This window comes from Hyperolius riggenbachi, chromosome 4, assembly GCF_040937935.1.
Source record: "Hyperolius riggenbachi isolate aHypRig1 chromosome 4, aHypRig1.pri, whole genome shotgun sequence".
NCBI lineage: Eukaryota > Metazoa > Chordata > Amphibia > Anura > Hyperoliidae > Hyperolius > Hyperolius riggenbachi.
This window is the reverse complement of record NC_090649.1, coordinates 68,281,163-68,298,465: the sequence shown is the minus strand read 5'-3', so window position 1 is coordinate 68,298,465 and position 17,303 is coordinate 68,281,163. Positions and strand designations below refer to the sequence as shown.

The 17,303-nt window shown below is 44.2% G+C and overlaps 1 protein-coding gene across 2 annotated transcripts in view; it reads right to left on the bottom strand.

Moving 5' to 3' along the window:
* RUNX2 (RUNX family transcription factor 2) overlaps positions 1-17,303 on the bottom strand; it is a 116,600-nt gene that overhangs the window by 19,144 nt on the left and 80,153 nt on the right. The window contains exon 4 of one of the 2 annotated variants that reach the window (XM_068280156.1): positions 10,689-10,862. The exons of the other annotated variant lie outside the window; for it this stretch is intronic. Within the exon in view, the coding sequence (XP_068136257.1) occupies positions 10,689-10,862 (174 nt within the window). The remainder of the gene's footprint in view (positions 1-10,688; positions 10,863-17,303) is intronic. 2 annotated transcript variants of the gene reach the window in all.

The following is a 17,303-nucleotide window of genomic DNA, read 5'->3' as shown; positions in this document are numbered from 1 at the left end:
GAATCCTTCAAAGAAGACTACTGCAGCCTGCGTTAAAGAGGAACTTCAGCCTAAACACATACTGTCATTAAGTTACATTAGTTATGTTAATTAAAATATATAGGTAATATAATCTCTTACCCACCCTGTTTTAAAAGAACAGGCAAATGTTTGTGATTTCATGAGGGCAGCCATCTTTTTGGTTGAAAGGAGGTGACAGAGAGCATGAAACACAGTTCCAACTGTCCTGTGTCCTGATCACGCCTCCCAGCTGCTAGGCAACAAGAACAACAACATCAGAAATCCCATCATGCTTTGCACAGCATCAGGGGAAAAATACCCAGGCAGACTAAAAATTAGGCTTTAGTAAGAAAAGCAAACTTCTGATGCTGTGAAACTGTTAAAGAAACGCCAAGCCTTTTCAGTGCTGCTGAGTAGATTTTTAGTCTGGAGGTTCACTTTAATGTGATTTACCTGACAGCAGCTAATGAGCAAAAGTCTACACAGACAAAAACTACCTCTGCAACTGGGTACCAACAGAGATCTAGAAAACAATTGTACAGCTTTAAATTGGAACGAAACTCAGAACATTCTGTCTGCTACAAAAGATCAGCCACAGCATGATAACTTTTATATAAAAAAAATATTTGTAATAATTTATAGAAATCCTAAAAAAATCCTGAAGCTTTAACTTGGTTTCACTTTGCAGGGAGCACTGAAAGGGTTGAGCCTTAAAGAGGAATTCCAGCGAAAATAATGTAATTAAAAAGTGCTTAGTTTTTACAATAATTATGTAGAAATTGAGTTAGTATTTGCCCATTGTAAAATCTTTCCTCTGCCTGATTTACATTCTGACATTTATCACATGGTGACATTTTTACTGCTGGCAGGTGATGTCACTGGAAGGAGATGCTGCTTGCTTATTTGGCAGTTGAAAACTTTCCCACAATGCAATGAGGTTCACAGACAGGAAACTGTCAGGACCATGGTCCTGAGATCACACTGTGGGAGGGGTTTAATCACAATATTAACTATACAGACCACCCTGATGATCCGATTGAGAAAAGGAAAAGATTTCTTATGGTAAAGGTGGTATCAGCTACTGATTGGGATGAAGTTCAATTCTTGGTTACGGTTTCTCTTTAATGCTCTCTGTTATAGGGAAAGCTGCCTCAGAGCTATCTTGCAGTCTTTTCACAGCTGCTACAAAGAACAAATTGCACACTGTGATCTGGCTAAACAAACAGAACACAGAGAAGTGAATTTCTTTAGTTAATATATGTGGAATTAGGAGTTTTCATTGTGTGCTGTGCAAGAGTTCTGGTCTACCACCTCTTCTGTTGCACTAGCCTGTCATGGCAAGGTGGCACTTAGGTGAAGAATAGATATTTCCCCTTGCCTTGTATTCTCTCCACCTGAAAGGGTGAGGCCTAGCGAGAGAGTTGGCAGCAAGGACATCCATGTCCTTTCCATATTCTGTGTTTCATTTTTTTTTTATTTCCTTAAACCTCTCACCAAAGGAAATCCAAAACGAACACTCCATTCCACACATCACACATGTGTGACAGACTTTCATAGGCCTGCCTAATGAGGTCTGGTTAAGTCATTGATGTGACCGCACAGATTACTGGACACTGGTGGAAGTCAGGGAGGTTGGGGGCCGAAACCGGGATCGCGTCCAGTCTGTGACATTTCTTGGACGGATGTTAGCGGGATTACGATACTCTTCCTGTTGGACGGAGTTTCCGCTCTTCCTGTTGGACAGAGATCCTTTTCTGCTCACAGCTCTTCTGGGTAATGCTGAAATTGGATTATTCGCTACGGAGAAAACCTTACAAGGCAGCAGGACCAATATTAGCTCCTAGTTCTAACTAGACATTTAATATTGTTTTATATCAGAAAAGCAGAGCAGGTACAGAGAACTGCCAAAGCCCTTCCATTGGGGAACTATAAGGAAGAGACAAGCCAAATCTAAGTTAGTAACAGGCAGTTTGTATGAAGACCAGAGTCGTACAGGACTGATGTTCATGACAGAGATGGTCTTCAGCAGGTTTGTCTACCGAAATTGGGAACTGGAGCAGGTCTGACTCACTGAACACAAAGAAAACTGATCTGAATCTGGCCAGTCCACTAACATGTGAACATTAGCTTCTCATCAAATGATCCCCGTGTTTATAAAACAGAGAACACTTTTGAGAGTGTCGGTATGAAATGGTTTACATAAACGTTTCAGATCCCAGCCTTTGTAGTGCTCTGGTCAGAAGCATTATGATTTTGAGAAGAAAAAAACCTGTACAGTGTAATTATAAATATAGCAAGGTAGCGTAGTGGCTAGCACTCTTTGCCCTTGCGGCGCTGGGTCCCTGGTTTGAATCCCAACCTGGACACTATCTGCAGTGAGTTTGTATGTTTGCCCCATGTCTGTGTGGGTTTCCTCTGGGCACTCCCATTTCCTACCACATCCAAAAAACATAGAGATAAGTTAATTGGCTTCCCCCTGAATTGGCTACGACTACGATACATACACTACACGATACATCCATAGACAAATTACTATGGTAGGGATTATTTTGTGAGCCCCTTTGAGGGACAGTTCAGTGACAAGACAATATGCTCTGTACAGTGCTGCAGAAGATGTTGGCACTATATAAAAGCTAAATAATACTATATAAATAAAGTTCCTTGTCAACAAAAGTTTGTCTAGTGAAAGCCTTGTTTTTTACAGTAGTAATGAAGGGTTGTGAGAGTTGGATCATAAGGAATGTTGGTGAGCATCGAAGAATCGACACATTCCAAGTGCTGGAGAAGAATTTTGAGAGTTCCTTGGACTGCAGGAAGATCCAATCAGCCAAATCCTGGCTGTTCATTGGAAGGAACAACACTGAAGATGAAATTGTTTGGACACACAATGAGAAGGCGGGGACACATTGGAGGAAACATTATTTCAACTTTCCTGTGCTTCCACTTCATATAAAATGATCAGCTATTCATTCCAAAGTGTTCCTAAAATGGGAATGTCATCTGACTTCAATAGCTGCAGACTGAGAGTGCATCGCAAACAAGGTAGCATAATTATATACAAAAGTCACAGCACAATGGCAGTATAATGGCTAAAGATGTTGCCAAAGGCTGTGACTATTCCCTTCATTCCTCCCTCCCCCTCCCGCCCTGACGAAGCCTCCATTCAGGAGGTGAAACACGTTGGGGTTTCTTTGGTTGAGGGTTATAATTATTTAGAATGAGAAAGGGAAGGGTTCAGTCCAAGTTTAGTACAACCCTATTACAAATCCCCTACTACATGCTACATTGTGTGTCACTATAATTGGTTTGTCCCTGCCTACTTTTTAAACTTTTTTTGATTTAAAGTAACAGTTCAGCCCTATCCTTCTCAAAGGTCCGATTCAGTGTGTTTATTTCAGTTCAGGTACATGAACTGTCCACAGAAAGAAAAAAAAATACTTTTAGGGCCCATTCACACTAGAAATTGCTAAACACAATCGCAAACGCTGAGCGATTTTCTGGAATTTTCCATTGTTTTTTCCTAGATATTTTCCAGCGATTTTTCACTGTATAGAAAGCGCTTTTTCAGCGATTAGTGTTTTGCGATTTCTAGTTCAATAAACTGTGTCTAAGGGCTAGTTCACACTCTGCGCTTGGAGCGCCGCTAACACACGATCGCATTTGGTTCCGCGATTGTGATTTTTAACGAAAATCTTGGGATTCTGCACAATTTGCACTTGTGATTCCCGTTCAATAGAAGGAGAATCACAGAACAATCGCCCCACGAAACACTGCATGAAATCCCAACCGCTGCAGTGTGAATGTATCCATAGGGATATATTGTAGCAGCGCTTTGTTGATCGCCGGTGATCAGCAAAGCGCTGAAGAATCGCCCAAGTGTGAACAAGCCCTTAAGGTGGCCACTAATGATCCAATTTCTAGCGAAAAATCGTTCGAGCGATCAGAAATTCTGATCGGAAGAAAAATCGTTCACTGCACCATCAACGAATCAATCTTTGCTTCCTATCTATCACAACCAATCAAGAAAATCAAAATTTTGATATGACAAAAATCCAATCGGACGACTATTCTTATAATCGTTCATAATGGATTGTGCCCATCAACTGAGATTATTTTCAACCAATCCGATCAGAATTTCTGATCGCTCAGACGATTTTTCGCTAGAAATTGGACAGTTAATGGCCAGCTTTAGTCTTCCATAAATAGGAAATTACATCTGCACAAGAAAAAGACAAGACAAGACAAGACAAATAACATTTATATTGCGCTTTTCTCCTTGCGGACTCAAAGCGCCAAAAAGTGGTGTTCTGTGGGTAAACTGCAAGGTTTGATTGGTAAAATCGCTGGAAAAACTCTGTTGATTATTATACTTAACATTGAAACGCTAACCGCTCAGAAAATGCTGCAGGCAACGTGTTTGCGTTGCAGCAAATCGCAAATCGCTTAGATGAGAACACTTCCATATACTTTTCATTGTACAAGCGTTTTCCAAAACGCTAGCGATTTTCAGCTATGCTGAAATTGCTTGTAAAGGGCCCACAGTAAGATGTACAGGAGGATGTCGCAGAGAGTAGTATTGGGTGATACTTGCTGTTGCAGTACAGGTGCTGGCGGCACAGGGAAGCTGAGAGCGATCAGACAGAAGACATGCAGATCACTAAACTTCCTGCACACACCAACCACAGCCAGCGCTCCAGCCCCGAGCCAGCCTACCAGCAGCTACTTCCTGTGTGTGCTGACGCCTCTCCCAAAGCTTCAAATATCAGCTCTGCAAGTTATCTTGTTCCAAATAATATGACTGGGGACTTTGAAGAGCAGCCTTGTGCCTGTGTGCCGCACATGCTAACGATCTGAGCGGCCTTTTATCTTGTTGGTGACAATTATGTCAGAGCGAAGACAGAAAAATGCAAATAGCAAACATGTTAACTCTTCAGCTGCCAAATACGCTTCAGGCTGGGAACACACTTGGCAGAAATGCTAGAGTTGGGGAAAACGTAGCGTTTTTGCTGGCAATGGTAGTCAATGGGCCGCATCAAAAAACGCATATAAAAAAACGCATATGCGTTTTGCATGCGTTTTATAATATGCAATTTGAAAAATGCTGGTTTTGTTGCATATTTTTTAAAAACGCATCAAAAATGCACATAATGTAAGTCAATGGTGATGCAATGTAATGCGTTTTTCATGCATTTTTATACGCGTTTTACGTTTTCTGATGTATTTCCGCTTCCTGTTATCTTCCTAGTGATTTGCATAAAACGCAATAGAAAAACGCATTTTGTATATGCGAACCGCAAACGCGTTAAAATGCACGCAAAACGCAAGAAAGAGGCATGTGCGGGAAAAAAGCCGCAAAACACAAACGCACAAAAACGCAAAAACGCACAGGACAGAAAACGTGACATTCACGCTCTGACAAGTGTGCACCCAACCTAATATTTCACACACGTCACCAGAAAGGCAGGGAGATTGTGAACAGACAAGCTTTGGCCAAAGCAAGTATTTAGTTAACCTCCCCGGTGTTTAATTTCTCTGCAATTTTTGTACCAAAAGCGGTACAAAGTGTTTCTGTATATTGTGAGCATTTTTGCAGACCATTTGCAACTTGTGGTCTTGCAAGCTGTCTGCAAGCATTCTTACACTATAAAAAAAGCACCTTTTTTTTTAGATTTTCATTAAATATATATATATATATATATATATATATATATATATATATATATATACACATACATACATATATATATGTATATATACATATGTAACTTTATTATTTGCTGCTGTGGGCATTAGTTCTGTAAATAGCTCTTTTTTTTTTTTTTAAACTTACATTTTTTATATTGGATCCAAAACAGGTGTTTGTATTCCAATACAAAAAAATGGAATTTGCCACCTGATGTAACGCCGCTGTGTGCGTCCGACACCAGGGGGCGCAGTGTCATCAGAGGGACACGCCGGGGGACCTGATTGCAGAGGGAAGGAACGCAGAAGAAGAGGAGATTGTCAAGAAGAAGACGGGAACATGCACGCAGAACAGCCACGAGGTGCCAGAAATATATTATACCACAAAGGGAAATATTATCATATATTTACATATATTACATGCCCTTGCACAGGACAGAAGGAAATCATAGAGAAATGCACCCTGTATGTAATTAGAGAGTTTAGCCTGTCTAATTATCCCTCCTCTGTGACTAATCACAAGTGTAATTTGATCTCTTAGTTGTGTCAGTTCAGGAATCTCGGCAGTCCTCAGCAGAGCAGTTAATTTGTAAACACAGGATGTTAACCCTCCTTCTGCTTCTGTAAAAGCAGGAAGTAGACACACTGCAGATTTGTTACAGGATTTGTATCAGTTGTTGCTTATCTTTTAGAGCAGAGGGGAAGTTCTGAGTTCAGGTCCGCTTTAAGAAGGTTTTGGTTGTGCCACCTTCCGGCTATGTTACATGTATATATTTATTGGCTGTGACACCGATTTTTAATCTTTACTGAAAAAAAAAAATAACGCAGTGTTCTGTGATAGTATCACACTGTGATTGGCTGATAAGACGCAGAACATTCACAACTTTTTGAAAGTTGCAGCTGTAGACAGCTCAGAAAAGGCCCTGACCTGGTTTTCAGAATTTGCGCACATGAAATAGAGCCAGTGGCACAGTTTGTATCTTGCCCCTTCCATTTTGCAGCTGCAGGACACAAAAGGGGCGGTGACACTTGCTCAGAATACTAAATTACTACAATACTACTAATACTAATACTACAATGCTACATTGTACATATTGATGCCCTCTATCGTAGGCAAACGCAGGAGGGGATTACAGCTGTCCAGAATCCCCCCTCAGACCAGACCAGCACTGCCCCCTTTCTTTCCCTGCTACTTTTAACTTTGGATGGAGCAGCAGTGTGTGTACAGAGCATGGAGCAGCAGCGTGTGTACAAAGCAAGGAGCAGCAGCATGTGTACAGAGCATGGAGCAGCAGAGTGTGTACAGAGCATGGAACAGCAGCGTGTGTACAGAGCATAGAGCAGCAGCATGTGTACAGAGCATGGAGCAGCAGAGTGTGTACAGAGCATGGAGCAGCAGAGTGTGTACAGAGCATGGAGCAGCAGAGTGTGTACAGAGCATGGAACAGCAGCGTGTGTACAGAGTATGGAGCAGCAGCATGTGTACAGAGCATGGAGCAGCAGAGTGTGTACAGAGCATGGAGCAGCAGAGTGTGTACAGAGCATGGAACAGCAGCGTGTGTACAGAGCATGGAGCAGCAGAGTGTGTACAGAGCATGGAACAGCAGCGTGTGTACAGAGTATGGAGCAGCAGCATGTGTACAGAGCATGGAGCAGCAGAGTGTGTACAGAGCATGGAACAGCAGCGTGTGTACAGAGCATGGAGCAGCAGAGTGTGTACAGAGCATGGAACAGCAGCGTGTGTACAGAGTATGGAGCAGCAGCATGTGTACAGAGCATGGAGCAGCAGTGTGTGTACCGAGCATGGAACAGCAGAGTGTGTACAGAGCATGGAGCAGCAGCGTGTGTACAGAGCATGGAGCAGCAGCGAGTGTACAGAGTATGGAGCAGCAGCATGTGTACAGAGCATGGAGCAGCAGTGTGTGTACCGAGCATGGAACAGCAGCGTGTGTACAGAGTATGAAGCAGCAGCATGTGTACAGAGCATGGAGCAGCAGCGTGTGTACAGAGCATGGAGCAGCAGCGTGTCTGCAGAGCATGGAGCACCAGCGTGTGTACAGAGCATGGAGCAGCAGTGTGTGTACAGAGCATAAAGCAGCAGCGTGTGTATAGAGCATGGAGCAGCAGCGTGTGTACAAAGCATGGAGCAGCAGTGTGTGTACAGAGCATGGAGCAGCAGCGTGTGTACAGAGCATAAAGCAGCAGCGTGTGTATAGAGCATGGAGCAGCAGCGTGTGTACAAAGCATGGAGCAGCAGTGTGTGTACAGAGCATGGAGCAGCAGCGTGTGTACAGAGCATGGAGCAGCCCTGGGGAACTGTGCCTCTGCTGTGTGAATGCTTCACTTTCCCCTTCATTAGCAATGTCAGTTGTCCTCATTATTATCTGTATCCAAACTGCTACTGATCAATCCCGTTGTTGGTCAGTCTGACGGGAACTTGCATTGTGTGTACCCAGCATGATGTCCTACCATATAGTTATACTGTATTGTACGTGGCTGAGGGAGACCTTTCAGGAATCCCCCCTTGAAAATCTTGGGTTTGCCCCTGCTCTATCTCTAGAAAGTAGACCCAGTTTTTAATGTGAATATATGTACCATGAATCTTAGTAATCTCTAGTGATCAGCCTGTTCTGTTCCCTGGCGGAGGAGAACAAGAGTAATAGCAGTCAATCATTAATAATCTGTCACACCTTCAACAACCTCAGATCAACACCATCTAATAACACGACCCCCTCCTCCCCAGAGTCCAACTCAAAACCTTTGGAGCCTTCTGTCATGCTTCCCCTTGCTTTTGGAATGCCCTGCCACACCCAATCAAGACAGCTCCAACCCTAGAGACATTTATACAAAAACTGAAAGTCTAACTGTTTAGTCCGGCATTTAGTATTACCTAGCTTTTTCCAATGTAACATATAACAAACTGCAACTATGTACTGATCTGAGACAAGCTTATGCGCTTTGGGTCCTATGGGAGAAAAGCGCTTTACAAATGTTTTGTTTTATTAACAGACTTTTGCCCAATTCAGTCGGCAACAAAAATCTTGTTGAGTGTACAAGGAATGGTCCAGCAGGATGAGCATACTGCTATTCTGTTTCTCGGGGATACATGTTTGGCAAACAATACATTCCGCTGGTTGCAGCTTTACTGTCTGACACTATGGACAATCCTGCATTCTGGTTTAGCACCCATGGTGGGAGAAGTACACCAGGTAATCCAATGGGGATTCAATCATTACCATTCCTAATGCATATGGGAAGCCAGTAGGTGGGCAGCACGGTGGCATAGTGGTTAGCACTCTTGCCTTGCAGCGCTGGGTCCCTGATTCGGATCCCAGCCAAGGCACTAACTGCATGGAGTTTGTACGTCCTCCATATGTATGTGCGGGTTTCCTCCAGGCACTCCAGCTTCCTCCCACATCAGAAAAACATACAGATAAGTTAACTGGCTTCCCCCTAAATTGGCCCTAGATTACAATGGATATATGACTATGTTAGGGTTAGATTGTGAGCTCCTCTAAAGACAGTCAGTGACATGATTATGTATTCCCTAAAGTGCTACAGAAGATGTCAGTGTTAAATACATAATAATAATATGGTTGGACATTTGACTATGACTATGTTAGGATTAGATTGTAAGCTCCTCTGAGGACAGTCGGTGACAGGACTATGTACTGTGTAATGTGCTGCAGATGTCAGTGCTATATAAATACATAATAATAATATGGTAGGACATTTGACTATGACTATGTTAGGATTAGATTGTGAGCTCCTCTGAGGACAGTCAGTGACATGACTATGGACTGTGTAAAGTGCTGCAGAAGATGTCAGTGCTATATAAATACATAATAATAATATGGTAGGACATTTGACTATGTTAGGATTAGATTGTGAGCTCCTCTGAGGACAGTCAGTGACATACCTATGTACTCTGTAATGTGGTGCAGAATATGTCAGTGCTATATAAATACATAATAATAATATGGTTAGACATTAGACTATGACTATGTTAGGATTAGATTCTGAGCGCCTCTGAGAACAGTCAGTGACATGGTAGGACATTAGACTATGATTATGGCAGGAATTTGATTGTGAGCTCCTGAGGGACGGTTAGTGACAAGACAATATACTCTACAGCCCTGCAGAAGATGTCGGCCCTATTTAAATGCTGAATAATAGTAAAGTTATTCAACCCACTGGTGTCCAACCCAAAAAATATATACATTTTGGGTGGAATTATCTATGAAACTAAGCATCTAAAAGCTCCCCAAAAAAGCCCAGGCATTTGTTGTAATCTAAAGCCTCATCTACACACGTAGATGAGGCTCCGATGTTCCTTATCAATCGAGCGGCTGATGCGGCTCGATTGATAAGATCCGACAGGACGGATCTCACCACCGCCGATTCCATGCTCGTTCCCCGCGAGGGGACAATGGCAGGGAATCGAGCGGAAGATAAGCGGCACCGGCGGGGACGAGCGTCGGCAATGCACCAAATACAGCCAGTCTGACTAAGATAAGATTTATTACAGCAGAAGCAGTACGGATTAGATTGGAGATCTTGCAATGCAGGGTGAGGTTCCAGACTGCATAATGAACACAGTGCAGTGGGAAAATGGAATATGATTTTGTGGCTAACAATCACTCTTTAAAGGCTTGGTTGAATGCTAGCAACTAAACAGATTCTGTTACCAGCAGAGAAACCAGAAGTGACAAAGACAACCTCTGTGGGGCGCTATCAGCCTGACACTGTACTGAAATCTGAAAAGACAGCACAGTTAAATAACAGGAAAAATCACTATCCCAAGCACAGAGAAAAATTCAAGCAGCACAATAGACTATTATCATTTGCGATTCTGCATGAGTTTTTTTCGTCTGCGGCACAACACTGCGGATTTGATCAAGTGTGACCCCTGCCTGAACAATTCCTGCCTGTATTCTAACTGGCACTGGCTATAAAAATAAAAACTGAAATCAGAATAATGATAATAATGTAAGTCTGCCCCTTACCTGTAATCTGACTCTGTCCTTGTGGATTATAAGGACTTGGTGCAGAGTTCAGGGAGGGCCGAGGACTCTGGGTAGGGACCCCCACTCTCATACTGGGATGAGGGATGCGCCCTAAGTCACTGAGGCGTTCAGAGAACAAACTAGGCTTAGAGTCATCAAGCTTCTGTCTGTGCCCTAGAAATAGCAAATCATAAAACGAGAGTTATTATTATGGTCAGTGAGAATCCTTCCACACAAAGCACAAAACATGCGGCTGAGAGGAGAAGCTCTGCAGAGCATCAGCCAGCCAGCGACAGAGACGACACCCCACGCCTCACAGTGATTGCATGGACCAATCAGGAACTGAGGTGTCATAAAGGAGGTCTCTATAAAGTCTCATCTGATTGGCAGGGAAATGTATACCTTTTAAATTGCCAACTGAACAAGTTTTAAAGCGGACCTGAACTCAGAACATCCCCTATGTTCTAAAATACACGCAACAGCATAATAACCTTTAAAGAAAAACATTTCTTTGTTATAGCTGATACAAATACTGCAATAAATCTGCAGTGTGTCTACTTCCTGCTTTCATAGAAGCAGACATATAGGTAACATCCTGTGTTTACAAAATTAGCTGCCAAGGCAGCCAGCTGACACAGATTATTTTATTTATTTTATTTATTTATTTGTTGTATTTATAAAGCGCCAACATATTACGCAGCGCTGGACATTAATTTAGGTTACAGACAATATTTAGGGGTGACAAACAGCAATATGACAATACAGGAATACAAGAAAACCAGATCACACAGCACAGTATGAGTACAAGGTAATGCTTAGTCAGTCACTGGATGGGAGCATGGAGTTAGGCAAGTTAGGTTCACTCAAATGCATAGCAATGGGTGCACAGTAATAGAGGTGCATGATCAGGTAGGACACAAAAGGAGTGTGAATGAGACAGGCTGAACTCTCTAAATACATACAGGGTGCGTTTCTCTATGTTTTCCTTCTGTCCTGTGCAAAAGTTAAGGTCCACTTTAAGCACTCTCTCTGCCAGCCATTTATCATTAACACGACATAAGAAACCAAACTAAGTCAATACTTTCACAAAATGCTGGCGTTTCCTGTTGGGTCATTAAATGAGTTCACATGATGGATTCTCGTCAGAGAGAGGGCCGAAAGGACAACTGATTTTAGAAGGCTATCCTCCTGCTTAGCACTTGTTGTCAGGAACTAACTGAAAAGACCAATCTCAGTACAGTGTTCCGTATATACTCGAATACAAGTCGATCTCATGTATAAGTCGGCTTCAATATTCTACCCTCTTCAGCTGGAATTTTTAAGTAAGTCAAGTATAAGTCTACATAGCAAAGTTATTGGCTGCACTTGGGGCCCAGGAGAGGTTAATGACTGCACTGCATACAGTATTGCAGTTATTAACCCCTCCTGTCCCTTAAGTGCAGCCAATACCAGGCCCCTAAATGCAGCAATTATTCACCCCCTTCACAACACATTCACTGCAGCCCAGTATGCCCCCCCCCCCCCCCCCCCCCTCTCCTGCTCCTTTCCTTGGTAATTGTTGTTCCCAGGACTTTCAGAGCTTTTTTCTTGGCATTTCCTTTATCAAGAAAGTGTCACTTAGCACAGAGCAGTGCTTTTCAGCGCTGCTAGATTTGGGCGCAGCCGGCGCCTCCATAGACTTCAATAGGAATCACTCCTATTGAAGCGCTCAGTGAGTAACGTCGGCTCTGTCAGAAGACAGAGCCGAGGTTGCTTAAACACATGATAATTCGGCCTCCAGCAATCGCTGGAAGCCGAATTATATCATTCCCCCACTACCCATGGCGGCCTGGAGGGGGAATAGCAATTAACACGGCCGGGACTTGTGCAGAAGCAGGATCAGCTATATACCGCTGTATCCTGCGCCCAAGTCTACCGGCGCCGATTTCAAATGTACTCACTTACCACAGGGTAAATTGCTGCAACTAGGAATGTCACTAATAGTACACACATAGCTCAGTGTGCTCAGTGTTTTCAGTGACTCGTGTATAAGTCGACCCCTATAAGTTTATTTAGTGAGTCAAGACCTACATTTCTAGATTTATACTGGAGTATATACAATATATGTTACAGGCAAGTGTTTATAGCAGGTAATGTATAGAATGCCTAGGCATTCTCTGTAATTAATGTCGTTCTTAGGCCCCATACACAATTCCAACGGGCAGCATCAACAGACTGGGCTGCACACACTAGTGCCAGACGTGTAGCTGACAACACGCTCTGTTGCTATGCGGGGGGAGGGGGTGGCGGACAAAGAAGGAATGACGAGCAGGCGTGTGTGTGGCGTCACACGGTGAGCGGGAGAAGCGGTGTGAACAATGGGAGTGGCGTCGCTGAGGAGGATTAGATCCGCCCAGCGGATTGCTTGTGGGTTGAAGGTCCCCAGCAGCCGTAAACACGCCCAGTTATGGATGAGCCGGTCACTATCAGCTGCCTCAGGCCTGTGTACGGGGCTTTAGTTATAGTATGACATGTCTGTGTTGATTTGCATATATTACTTTCGCTTTCCATAAAATGCCCATGCGTAATACCACACTTCCATCTGTGTAATAGTGCAGCCGCACTGTGCAGGGGCAGTACAGCCAATAGCATGGAGCCATTACTACACCGAGGAAAAAGCCATGCACAGGCGCCGGCTATCCATGCGTCCGCGCAGTGTGGTTGTGCTCGTGCACAGATGGGAGCGTGGCTGTGCAAATCTATTCAACAAGCCCTAGTCAAATAGGTTCAGAAGGTGTTGAAGTCACAGGTACACTAAAAAGAGAAACCGTAACCAAGAACTGAACTTCATCCCAATCAGAAAGCCGGGACAAGGTCCTCCATCACCCAAGGCTGAGACACCAAAGTGTGCCCCTCCATCCCTCCCACCCCAGCCATCACACACTGATTGCTATTAGACTAAGAGGCGTCCCAGGGCCCCCAACACCTTAATCTCTAGTTATCTGGCTTGCAGTCACTGCCATGTATCCCCTCTTTTTATTTCTCTCTGCTTCATACACAATAGGGGAATGATAGCTGAGTGAGTTGTGTGCCCCTCCTACACTGCGCCCCGAGGCTGGAGCCTCTCTCGCCTCTGCCCTGTGATACCCCCTTTCCCACGAGAAATCTTTTCCTTTTCACAAACGGATCATCAGGGGGCTCTGTATGGCTGATATTGTGGTGAAACCCCTCCCACAGTGTGATGTCAGGACCATGGTGCTGACATCACACTGTGGGAGCCTTGTTGCATTGTGGGAAATAACAGCTGTTTCCAACTGCCAAAAAAGCAAGCAGCAGCTACTTCCAGTGACATCACCTGCCAGCAGTAAAAATGTCACCATGTGATAAATGTCAGAATGTAAATCAGGGAGAGGAAAGATTTTACAATGGGAAAACATTGACTAAATAATTTATACATAATTATTGTAAAAATGAAGCACTTTTGTTCATTATGCTATTTTCACTGGAGTTCCTCTTTAAGAATTTAATTCCTTGAATGCCAATTTTCACGCTTTGCCTGTAACATTTTATCTCTGATAGTTTGCTGCAAGGTTTTATAATGTGCACAGCTGACACCAATCACATTGCTGTTTTCTTAACATATCAAAGCAGAACCCCAGCAGCACACAGATCTCTGGATCAGGACGTGATGAGTGTTGTTATACTCACCCCCAAGCCCCCAAAGGAGACCTTCACTTGCAAAGCTCGGCTCCTACAGGCAGAAAGGGATTAAGCTAAACGGGTCCAAGGCAAGGCAGTAGCTTTGCCTCCCCATGATAGCCTGGGGTCAATGTAGGTGGCAGCTGTGCCCCTTGACACCCAGTAGGCCCCTGGCCCCTGCCTAGCTTGCCTTGTGGATAAACCATGCTCTGCCTACTGGGTAATACAATACTTCCAGCTGGTCAAAGGGCAGAGCATGGAAATCAAAGGCCAAACGTTGCAGCTGTAGATCTCCACACTGATGGAGGTCGGTCCGTAAAGGCCTGTCCTAGCGCCCACCTGGCTGCCTCCCCCGGTGCAGAGATATAGTGTGAGGAGACTACTGGATGCCTGCCTTAGCACAGATCAGCCTGCTGCACTGCAGGCTGGGACATCCCATCCACAGTCTGATTACACTGGACCACTTCCAGGTCTCTCAGACACATTATCTTCCCTCTCTGTACCCGGATTCCAGGATTAGGCCTTGTTTGATGCTTGTTAACTCCTTACTGTAATAAAGTGTGCCGACGTAAGCCAGGTGATCTATCATAAACTACATCCCATGGAATGGAGGGGTCAGAGGGCTGCTCACAGGCAGGGTCGGTTTTAGACTTTTTGTTGCCTGAGGCAAACTTATGAGCATTTGCCCCCATCCCTCACTCCTCTTCCCGATTTAGAATGATCGTGCAGCACCTGACAATTTACTCTGCTTCATTTAAAGTTCTCAGTCAGAAAGGGCACATATGCAACAACCTGAGACACGACATGCTGCAGCTCAACACAATAACACACTGGCTGGCTGTGAGTCTGTGACAAACAAACTGCTCTCCCTTCAGCCACTCCATTCCTCCTTAGTCAGGACAGCAGTGCCACCTCCTCCCTTCTGCTGTGCAAGTCAAATGAAACACTGCTGCTCTCCTGCCTAAACCTCCTCACTCACTGCAAGACTCCTCACACAGCACAACAAGCTGCTTTTCCCCAATGATGACCTCTTCACCCCTCTCTCCTCTCGCGTCTCCTCCTACTCTGACTGCATGCTGTTAGTGTAAACACAGTACAAACATGTACATGGAGGGTCTAAGCAATACAGCCAAGGCACTAATGCTGGTGACCTCCACGTTTCTCTCATGACAGGTTCAGTAAGCCACACATAGTAAAGGCTTTATCTCTCCTTCTGTCATCCGCCATAATTCCTGAGCTGCCCGGGGCAGTGATAAGACACTGTGGTGCGTGTATGCCGGGCCTAGCCCATGCCTGTTCATAACTACATGTGTGCCTCAGGAGGATGTCTGATAAACGTCTACAGCAATAAACACCCCGAGTGAGAGTGGGGGTTCCCTCACAAACTGCTGTGAGTATTACAACAGAAAAGATGAAGATACCAGAGGGGGGGGCGACAGGGTCTCTTGTGGTTTGGAAACAGGAAATGTGTAAAGCGAAGATCAAGCGAGGTCTCGGCCCAAGCAATAAAAAACTCTGAAGACTCACAGGCCAAACAAATAGTACAGCTGTTCTGCACAGTCACTGTACACTGGGCTGGGCTGCCTTTCAGTTGCCGAGGACCCACCAGTGACAGAACGTTCTGTTAGCCCTTGTTTAGTTTGCGATCCTTTTGTATCTGCAAACGAATTTACCTTCTATGAAAATCAGAGCCCTGCTAGGGATGAATCCAGAAAGATAACTGCAGGGTTCCTTCAAGATACTAAGGGGTTTCTAGACTCTAAGCAGAACCTGAAGTCATTTTATCGTAGACTTCAATAAGTAAAACTGGTGGTATATCTGCAATCTATGCAACATTACAATAATCAACACTTTGTATCGCCAAACAAGGTTCTCCTGAGCCCAAGAGGGGTTTCTGGACGGATATGTGATCTAGCCAGATACCCCACATACACCCCAATGGCCAAGTCCCTATATGACAATCATCATTTTAGAAACTCCTAGTAGCTTTTAGGGTTCTTTCACATCAGACAACGTGTGCAGGAGCCGTTTCCTGCACGCTTTGAATTGGCTGCGGCGTGTCGTCGGGATATTGCGGTGCGACGGTGAGTAGCGACGGTAGTAATTAATTAACCCAACGGGAAAACGCTGATTCCAGACGATAAAATGCTCCCGGGTGCGTCGTACCGCAACGCATCGAAACGCAGCGTCGGGTGTGAAAGGTAAAATGAAAGTCTATGGACTTTCATTTTGCCTTGGTTAAAGCAAAGTTTCGACAAAAAAAGGGCTCTAGTGTGAAAGAGCTCTTAGAAGCAATGTGTTCTGCAGTTTTCAGAGATCAGTTGTGTATAGAATCTGCGAGAGATCAACCACCACTTGCTAATTCTAACAATCTTTCACTGGGTGTGGCCACCTCTGTAGAATCACCAACCTAACTAACAAGATAACATGGGCCAGTCTGCAGACTTGGCAGGTAAAGCTTATTTTCAGTCAGAGGTATGTGCTGGCAGCTGCACCGTACATAATGTGAATTTACAGAAGCTGGAATCTCCTGACAGCAGTATCCTACTAATGAGGTATAAATTACAAAACGTTTTATTGCACAATCTACATTGGAACTTGTTCTGCAAAGTTACTGTTAAAGTTAGTCCAAGACAGGTACATCATGCTTGTGTGAGTGCTTAATAGAATAGCTATGCAAGGGGAGGGTGGGGGAGGTTTAACGGCATAGTTGTCAGGGATGGCGGAACTGTTTCCAGGTCAAGCTTTCGGCAACTGCGCAGGTATACCCAGAGTATAACAGATTAGCTTATACAGTACTACTATACGAGAAGGGGCAGAAAGAGGATGTAGCAAATGAGTACACACACCCATTTTACAGAGTCACCTTCAGTTTAATGCCACTTCTGGTACACTGTAATGCAATTATCAAAATGTAAACTACGCATTCTAACCATC